The sequence below is a fragment of the Pagrus major genome, chromosome 12, assembly GCF_040436345.1.
Source record: "Pagrus major chromosome 12, Pma_NU_1.0".
Classification (NCBI taxonomy): Eukaryota; Metazoa; Chordata; class Actinopteri; order Spariformes; family Sparidae; genus Pagrus; species Pagrus major.
In genome coordinates this window covers 871169-881438 of record NC_133226.1, presented here as the reverse complement: position 1 = coordinate 881438, position 10270 = coordinate 871169, and the positions used below count along the sequence as shown (strand labels likewise).

At 40.1% G+C, this 10270-nt stretch overlaps 1 protein-coding gene across 1 annotated transcript; it reads right to left on the bottom strand.

The window, feature by feature from the left end:
* Positions 1-944: 944 nt before the first annotated feature.
* Positions 945-6927, bottom strand: dnajc25 (DnaJ (Hsp40) homolog, subfamily C, member 25). Its single transcript, XM_073478489.1, has 5 exons — positions 6479-6927; positions 4245-4397; positions 1884-2254; positions 1632-1731; positions 945-1257 (listed from the first exon to the last, which is right to left on the bottom strand). The coding sequence occupies exons 1-5, from the start codon at positions 6824-6826 to the stop codon at positions 1135-1137; spliced, it is 1095 nt and encodes a 364-aa protein (XP_073334590.1). The 5' UTR covers positions 6827-6927; the 3' UTR covers positions 945-1134.
* Positions 6928-10270: the final 3343 nt, after the last annotated feature.

Genomic DNA, 10270 nt, shown 5'->3' with positions numbered 1-10270 from the left:
TATTGCCGCCTCAACACCAAAATGACAACAAAGAGACCAGTGAAATCTGAATCAATAAATAAAATGAAGTACAACCAAGTAATTTAAAATGCAGTAAACGGTAAGTATTCACCTAAACTTCTGAAGACACAAAGTGGAAACCATGATAACAAATTCACTGTGTGAAAGACATCTGCCATTGCACAATTTACAGATAATTGCAGCTATGACTTTGGCTTCCATTTACACAATAAGACAAATATTTGAATGATGTGCTTGTCTCTTTTTGCTTCTGCTTTTTTTCTGATAGAAACAACACAGATCAAATCATCAGATCATCCTTCTGGTCAACAAGGAACCCACTGTTTGTTGTATTCCCCAGTCAGATGAGAAGATGGATATCAGTTCCATCTCTTCATCACTTCCCTCTTCTTTTAGCAAGGAAGATCAACATGTAAATCAGACAGCTTTGGACTTGTTGGAAGGTGTTTATTCTTACTTACGATGGAGCTAGGCTTACACCCTGCTTCCAGTCCTTGTGCTAACCTAGGCTTAACATGTCCTGCATCTGACTCAGGGGAAGAAAGTGGGGATTTAACTAAATGTCACTGCTCTTAAAAATACTCCCTGGCCTTGCTTTATTCATAATAAAAGCAATAAATTCTAATGCACTTTTAGCTGACACTCTGAAGCAGCACACAGGAGTGTGCAGGTGGGGGTCTGAAGCCTCGCCCAAGGACACTTTGACAGTACTGTTGGCTGTTGTCGGGGTCAAACTTGTAGCCTTCTGGTGACTAGGTGGCGTTTGTCCCCTTGCACTTGGATGATGTCACATATCCAACAGAAAATAATTTCACAAAAACTCAGGCACCAAAACTCATTCATCCATCTGTTTTTACCAGCAGGAAAGAATGGAATTACACAGAGAAAAAAAAGATGTAAAAAACTGCTCAAAAATCTGCAGCCCCAGTTCAGAGTTTATTCCATTTATTCGTCCCCTTTAAGGGCCTTGATCGCTATGAAAATATCTCTCACTATATAAACAAGCATAGTTAATCTTTCTGTACAGGCATTTCTCCACACAGCATGGCGTGTGTTGTCCGTATATGTTGGCACTGAGGCAGGTGTGTATGTTACAGACGCAGCTTGTGGCGGTCAGTCGTCGATGAATGTCAGCCTGCCTGGTCCCTCGTTCCTCATCCAGCGGCGGTACCTCTTCATCCTCGGGTCAGTCGCCATTTTTACCTTCATTTCCTCCTCCTGCTCCTTTCTGTACACCTGAAACACACACACTAGGGTCGTTTATGCAAATTTTATTTTAGGAGGATGTACATCAAGCCAAACCTAGAGGATTTTGTAAAAGAGTGGTCCCCCCTTAGTATTTATTTTGGTTGTGAGTGGTCACCAATAATAATCATTGGAGTTAATTAAGATTAAGCATAAGCATTCACTGATATTATGTAGATCGGATGAATGGCTCTCAAGAAAATGGTAGCACAGACATACAGTATATACATACAGACAGAGACTCCAGTCCAGTCCAAAGTAGAGAGGAGAAAGGAAATAAAGGAAGAGGTCCAATGTACAGATGAAGCCATAGAAGGAGAGAAGATGGAAAGACTAAAACAGGGAGAGCATTTAAAGTGACAAACCTCGTAGTTTTCTTTGATCCAGAGCTGTCTCTCCAAAAAGGACTGTCTGGTGTTTTCATCCAGACTATCAAACTGAGACTGAGACATCTTCATGTATCTCCTGAGAATTAAAGAACAGAGTCTGCTGTGAGGTAACCTGGCACTGAGAGGATGCTGATGTAAGAAATACATAAAGGTGTCTAGATTCATCTCATTCATCCAAGGAGTACAATACAACACTGTGTTTACGTTCAACTTTCCACAAGAACTGACCTGATGATGTAGATCTTCTCCTCGTCTCCGTACTGCTCTCTACAGATGGTGAAACGGTAAACCCAGGAGACATACCAGGCCACGTAGTTGGTCAGGTAGTAGGGGAAGAGCACAATCTGACACAGCAGGATGTCTGACAGGTTGGGCTTCTGGTAGCCTCCCTTGATGTCGATCTTGTTTTTGATGATGTCACGGATTACCTCCTCCTCCTGCTCCCGGATCTCCTCTTTGGAGCGGCGGTTCTTACCCTTCTCTTTGGTGCGATTGAGGAGGCCCTGCTGCTTGGCGATCTCTGTGGCCTGGATTCGGTACTTGGGCACCGTCACCAGGTAGTTGATGGCCTCGTTGTAGCTGCTGTGCCAGCTGTAGTACTGGATGAGAGAGATATGAATGTGTATGTGGATGTTTTAAGCCCACTGAGGCAATATGATTGTGATTTTGGGCTATATAAATAACATTTTTTAAAATTGATTTGATTTACGTGTTAATGGGCTTTTATCTGCCTGCTTTTCCTGTTGTTCAGCCCTAATGATGATATGATCTGAAAAAGGTCCAGTGTGTAGGATTTAGTGGCATCTAGAAGTGAAGTTGCAGGTTGATGTGGTGGCTCCATCAAACACAAAAAAGTTAAAAAAAAATTTAAAAAGCCTGTGTTCTTGCTGTCTAGAGCCAGTGTTTGGTTTGTCCATTCTGGGATACTGTAGAAACACGACAGTGCAACATGACAGACTGTGGAAGAGGACCTGCGCCCTTTGTTGATATAAAGGGCTCATTCTAAGGTAACGAAAACAATTCTTTGATTTTTAGTTTCAGGTGAATATACACCGATCAGCCACACCATTAAAATCACTGACAGGTGATGTGAACAACAGTGATCATCTCCTTACAATGATATGTTAATGTTGTAGCTGTTATGTGTACATAAAAAGCATAATCATTAATATCATATTCCAATTCTGTCAATACGTACCCTAAACCCTACACACTGGACCTTTAAGTTATTTTTCTACAAATTTTACAGTCCAAAGTAGTGTTGAAGTCTAGACCACCTAAACTGAGACCAAGTCATGACTAAGACCAGAGTGTATCCAGACCAATTCAAGACCAAGACTGAGACTAGGACCATTCCAGCGCGAGTCCCACACTGCAAGACACACTTACGATAAAATGTGGACCATGCAAACCATCAGCACTCCTCAAATTAATCTTAAAGATCCACACTCCCATATTATCACCTACAAAAAACAAATGAATGATTGCTTGTTATTCACCTTTTATTTCCATCTCTATGTGTATGTGTAACATGAAAAATGTCAAATGCCATTTACAGAGTCGATGTATATGAGTGGGATTTACTTTGTTTTTTACAAGCAAACAATTATGTGTGTGTGTGTGTGTGTGTGTGTGTGTGTGTGTGTGTGTGTGTGTGTACGTATGTATGTATGTGTGTGTATGTTTATGTATGTATGTGTGTATATATATTTATATACATACAAGCTAATATGTATAGCTAATATTAACAAAATCTGTTCAATTCTTGAGGACTTTTGGTACAGAGGCAGACAGCTAATGTTAGCTAGATAGCTTTGATAGTGTCACTTACACTAAGCTCACTTTTCCTTTCTTTATGCTTCCTTTCAAAGTGGTGATAAAAGTTTGACGTGTTACCAGCTGTCTGAGTAAGTTTAGCATTGCAGAACTGTCAACCTGGGCCTGGGTATTTACATTTAGAGTAGATCCTCTTTTTCTTATTGTACTTGTGTAATTTTCTTTATTATACATTCTGTGTTAACATTGTTGGAGGAAGCCTGAAAACACAAATTTAATTGCCAACAACTGCTTCACTGTAACCACTGTGCATATGACAAATAAAGAACTTGATTAGCTTAACTTGAATAGTTGAAATCCCATAAAAGACCAAAACCAACAATGTGTTCTTTCTGACTTCTTAACTCTGTGCCTCTCAGCCCGTTGGTTCCTATTGAAGATGTATTTTTTTTTAAAAACAGCTCACAAATACACAGTTTCATTTATTACATGTCTGTGTACATGGTAGATAAAGGAACATGTCACCCAGTGCAACAGTGTGGTTCATTGGTGTGTTTTTAATAGTTTATGACACATGGCACAGAGGCGAGTACTTGCTAGTAGGATACCATCAATGTTAGCTTTTGGCTTTGATGGCTTTGAAAAAAAAAAAACCTATACAGGATCATCAAATCACTCATTTAAGGGCCAAAGGAGTCAGGAGTCAGAGTCAGTTTCTGACTTAAAACAGTTCCCACACATTTCATCTGTGGTCCTGAAAGACTGGCTGGAAATATGGAGAGCGATATTTTTAGAATCTGTATCCAGTCGTACCTGGAAGATGGAGATGGCACAGATGGTGACCAGGATGACAATCCTGACGTCCACTTTGGGGGTGAGCTGTCGGCGGTAGTAGGCATAATAGTGCTGATAGTACTCCTCAGGATGGTCCAGCATGTAGTCATAGTCCCGTCGAGTGTCCTCATCCTGCATACAGACAATGACACATTATTTCTGCTCTTACTTGAAGGTTTCTGTTATGAAGAACTGCAGGAGGAGCTCAACCAAACCTGGTTTCAACATGAAAAACAAAAAAATCCAAAAACCAAAACATTTTTTATATTTCAAAATATTGCTTATGTTGCTAACAAACCACAAGTATCTGTATTTCAAGCCCCAGTGTTTCAGTTGGGATAATGCGTCAGTCATACCTGCAGGCTATTTGCATATCTCTCAGTTACACGTTTGCTCTTTTGTCCGTTTTTGGGTGCAAATATTTTTTAGACTAACTTCTTGTAAAGTCACATGTCTATGTGGCACTCTCTCATTGGACACAGAAACTAACCCAAACTGCCATTCGAACACCTTCCTCTACATCTGTTATGTGATTATACTGATGAATATTAAAGTTATTCAGGGAACTTCTGCCTCAGAGTGTAACCACATTTTCCTCTAGACTCGTTGGCCTCACCTTATCTCAGAGGATCTCAGAGTAAATGTCATGTTTCATGTTTGTTGTGAAAGAAAAGGAGCTTACTGCGGGACTGTATATGCCACAATTAAGAAATAAAAACCAAACCAGCCTAATTATAGCCACACAAAAAAAAACAACAGATTAACATGTAGTTGCAATTGTACTAATGTTGTGTTTTCATACTTGAGTGTATTCAGTGAAAATGTGTTGGCTTTGTTTGGACGTCTATCAACTGCAGTTAATGATAATAAAAATACAGTAGAAAATATATATCATCTCACTGCAATCAAAATATTGATCTCATAATCTCAAGTTTTTTTCCCCATAATAACATTTTGGGAAACAAGCTGAACATCTTGATGTTCCCCTCCAGTCCAAACTGTGTTTCTCCTCTTGTTCCTCCAGCTGGATGTTTGAGCCTCACTTTGGAGAATCACATATGTTCAGAGTTTGACACTAGAAGGCTGATGTCACACTCATTGCTCAAAGTTTAAATTTTCTCTGTGCTCACTGAAAATCTAATTTTAAGAAGCAAGCCTACGAGCATATGTGACAAATGTCACAAATAGTTTGGAAGCCAAACCTGGTCTAACATAATGTACACAAGTGTGGTGTGAAAACTTGAAGCCTCCAGTGCAAATAAACTGTGAATGGACTTTACAGTGAAGTAGAAGACACATTGTGTCCACTGGGGAAATGTTTCACTTGCCACTTTAATAAATTCTGGTATTTTTAAAGAGGGAAAAGGAACCTGAGTCATTTGAAGGATTTCAATGCAGTAATTGTACTTTTTTCTTCAAAAAACACGTCAGACGCACATTCAAAATGTTTTAGGTATACCTTAACACACAATCTTATAGTATTTGTTTTTGCCTGCTTCAAGTCAAAACTCCCTTAACACAAATATGTTATTTTCTGATGTTAAAAAATGTGAGTACTATTTTCTTAGCATTTTTGTTTGTTTTAAAATTGCCTTATCTGAGCCACTATAAAGCAGTTTTGCAATATTGTTCATACCATTAAGATTCTGTTTCAATAGTGCAGTCTGTCTTTAAAGGAAAAAATAATCTGACATGTTAAAAACATTTTTTACAATAAAGCTCAAGTGTCATTAGACAAGTAAAGGACTAAAAGAGATTTTAAAAAGATGTAACTATGACTATGGTAAACCATAGCATAGCAAGTAAACCACTATGACAGAAAATTATAATAATGCTACAATATATGAAAAAGAAATACACGTACAGTGATATTATCGATACCATAAGGCCTGTCCCCCATGAATATTATCAAGAAAATATCAAGATTTAAGAAGAAGACGAAATAAAACGTATTGCAGCATGTAAGAAAAGTGACATTATTTTACATTACCATAAGGTAGCTAGTATTACAGGATGTGAACACACTGTTAATGTCTGTAAGTCCCTATACTGGTCTCATAAGGCAACATTTCATGAATATTAGAGGAGCTATAAGATTATCGTACAGGCTCCGCATAAGGAACATCAACATCTTCTTAAGAGGTCAAGACAGACATAATAGTCAGCTGGAATCAGTATCTGAATCTTTGTCTTTGACAGACACTTGGACAAACCTTTAACGTCTCGTAAGCTGTCGCAATGAGCAGGAACTTCTTCTGGGCGGACTCTTGGGTCTCTCCCTCCAAGCCGGGCTCTTCGGGCCTGAACCGGTCCGGGTGGTACCGGCGGGCTAGCTGCCTGTAAGCCCGGGCGATCTCTGCCTTGGTGGACTCCCGGGTGACACCGAGCACATCGTAGCAGACCTCGGTGCCGCAGTACAGGCCCTCCACCAGCGCGGTGACCGTCGGCAGGGAGGCGACGGAGAAGAGGACCACCACGAGCAGCCACCAAGGCTTCACAGTCGGCGGACATCCAGCAAACCCTCCGTCACCCCCGCTGCACCGCTCCATGAGCGCAGCCATCTGTGTGTGTCTTCTGCCGACTGCCACCTCTTGAGCCCAGGCTACCCTGTCTCATGTTGCTTACATCATCAGGACGCGCTGGACGAAAAGATGACGACGCATCAAAGATCGTTTGTGCTAGAGGCATAACAAATGAAGAGGCTGTTTGTTTACAGGAAGTAGCAAACATCACTATACTGAGTTAAAATAGTGTTTACTTACCTACATAAGTCAACTTTTGACTTTTGGTTTCCCCCAGGACGCAAACCGGTCTGTGTTTGACTTCCCTATACACACTTTACAGAGTCCTGCATCTTCATACACGCGTTTAGAACACTGGGGTTGGAGTTGGGATTTTGAAGTTTTGATCATATAAACTTTCTTCAATAAAAGGAAGAGATAAAATGTGACTTTCTGCTGCCAGTGATTAAAGCTTGGGTAGGTACTTCCGTTCAAAAGCATAATTTAATCACTTTGACCGGCCCCTCAATTTGTATGAACAGACTACCTGTCAATCAATCTGCCCTTACCTAACCACACTGCCCACCCTGTGCTGACTCGTGACCGGGTGTATGAAACACACTGCTGGAGCTGTGAGGGACTGTTTACGACAAGAATGGCAGAGAAACTACAGCCACACTTCTCATCACCAGCGGTACCTACAGCAGCACTGCTGAACACATAAAGAAAAGAAAGACTGAACTCGAGAAGGCTACCAAAAAAAGAAGTTAGATAGCGCAAGAAACTGTACAGATGTCCCAGTTTATATTACATTTTTTTGAAGTACCAGCCCTTTATCTTTCTTTACATTTTTCTACTTACTGTGTTTATTGTTATGCACCAAAACACAAATTCAAATGGTGAAAAACTGCTTGGCAAAAAATGTGATTCTGATTAGGGCACTTGTGTGTCCAAGTTACATGCCTGGTCAATATACTGTACAAACACCAATAGTTGTAGGTGGTGTTTATCAGGAAAAAAAGCACCAGTAATGTTCTACTTTAGATGCTGACCTGCTCATCTGCAATGGGAGGCAACCGCCATTCCGACATACCACCATTCTGACATTAGGCCCTAATTGTCGGAATGGCAACACTTAAACCTTTAATTAAACGTCCCATCATTCCGACATTTTTTGCCTCCTAAGGCCGGAATGGTGGTATTTATTTCTTTTTTAAACGTGTTGCCATTCCGACAAATCTTTTAAAAGGGTTAGGGTTAGGGTTACGGGTTGCGGGTTACGGTTAGCCTTGTCGGAATGCCGGGACGAAACTTTGTCGGAATGGCGGGACGTTCGCATGTCGGAATAGTGGTATGTCGGAATGGTGACATGTCTGAATAGTACAATGTCGGAATGGCGGTATGTCGGAATGGCGGTCTGTTGGAATTGCAGCATGTAACCATGTGCAATCCTCTGAGCTTGAAGATCTACTCGACGTATGAACATCTGCTCCTTAACCTGTCGCCCTCCCACGTCCACTGCCTCTGCCTCCACTTCCTCGGACACTGCTAGTTGCCCTCCTGTCGTCCTCTCTGACGTGATGATGTGCTTCACTCTGTCGTGTCTTCGTCATCAGAGTCAACTATGCTCTCATCGTGGAAGCTCCAATATGCAAAACATCATATCATCATGAGTCCAATACAATATTCACGTTCGTCTGTGAATCACTGAGTGAAACAAAAAAATAAAACATGTAGCAGGCCCACCACTAATCTTGATGTTTTAGCTTTGCCATTTCTAATGTTACCATAGCCAGCTGCTGCTAGCTAACCAGCAATGAGTTACAACATCAAAATACACTTTCAAAACAATGTCTGAATGCTAACAAAACTAGCTTGACAGCTATCAGTTCTAGCAATGGCTATGTTGGTTGTTTACATTCAATTTGATAATATTAGGTGTTTACTTACAGGTGAATGAGACATGAGGTAGCTACTTGTCGTTAGGTGTTGTGATGAAAACGATGCACTGGTACTCTTCTTCCCACCGCTCGTGAGGACTCGGACTCCGACGGCAGTATTCGGCAGTTGTCGGACAGTGCGCGTTCATGGTTTGGGGTGGGGGCGGGGTTTACTGGCTGGATACTTTCAAAATCTAGCCTGGGCTTAACGGTTTTTCCAATTTACCGACCCCAGCTGTAATGTACAAATGTGTACACAGCATTTTACAGTTGTGGTAATGGAGCTGAGGAGCTACTTTTAATCACTTCATAGAGAGGTCTGTATTTTAGCCAATGGCTCCCAGTCACCTGGTTTAACCCCCAGGGTCACAAAATAAATTTGTGTTTGTGCGATAGTCTAATCGTAGGAAAGCAGAAAATAACTACAAGTTCTGAATCGCAAACTTGTATTCCTCTTCTGGACTTGTCTTTTCTTTTCTAGTTCTTATGTGAAATATTGGATAATTTTGCCATTTCAAGCATCAAATGGTTCTTTTCTAAACCCAATCAGCAGAATAAATGTTGCCAATGTTTGTTTCTGCAGACCACGGATATAAACTTACCATTTTTTTAAATAAAAAAATGTAAAAAAAATAAAAAATAAATAAATATTACAAAAAAGTGTCTCAGAGTTTTCTTGTAATTTTTATTCTTACATTTATTTATGTTCCAACTTTATATTTCATTAGGTTCAATTTATAGAATTTTTACTCAAGGGTCACAAGCCAAACAGATTGGGAACTCCTGGTCTAACTATGCTTTGTATTTTATAGCTAATGATGTGCTTTTTTAATATAAAACACCAATCTCACAGATAACTTGTAACTGTAAAATAAACAAAGTGTAGCTGTATCTGAGTAGAGTGCTCGAGTAAACATGCTTACTTTACTTTCCATCACTGCAAATATGCAACATCAAACTGAACCCATCCTTGGTTATGGAACCTTTAAAAAAACACTGGTAAAATAAAATGTTGTTGGGTACCACAGTCAGTGCCGGCCCTGACCAATTTGGTGCCCTAGGCAAGATTTTGGCTGGCGCCCCCTTGCATCGCAGTCAATTTCACAATCAATTTTCATACACTCACACAGAAACTACATGTATGTATTCAAGATTTTATTTCTTTTAAGTCAAAAATATCACACCAAATAAAAACTGAAGAAAGAAACAAGTGATACATTAAAAATACAATATAAATAAGGTATTGCACAAACATATTAAAGAATATTCTATTTACATACAAAACAAAAATAGTCTGTATTCTTTGGGAGGAAACCTTTTGCAGCAGAAGCAGTGCAAGCTATCATTCTTTTTTGAGTACATCAGCCAGCTTCTTTTGATTTTTCCCCCACTGACTAAGACCTGGACTACACGTATATGGATATTTTTTTATGCGGATATTTTCGTCCCCGTTTAAAAAAAAAACTCTGTCCACACCACAGAAATATCTCCGTCCATACGAAGAGGCAAAACTGAAAACGATCGCCTCTGAAGCCTGCAATGCCATGCCCGGCCGATAGGTGGC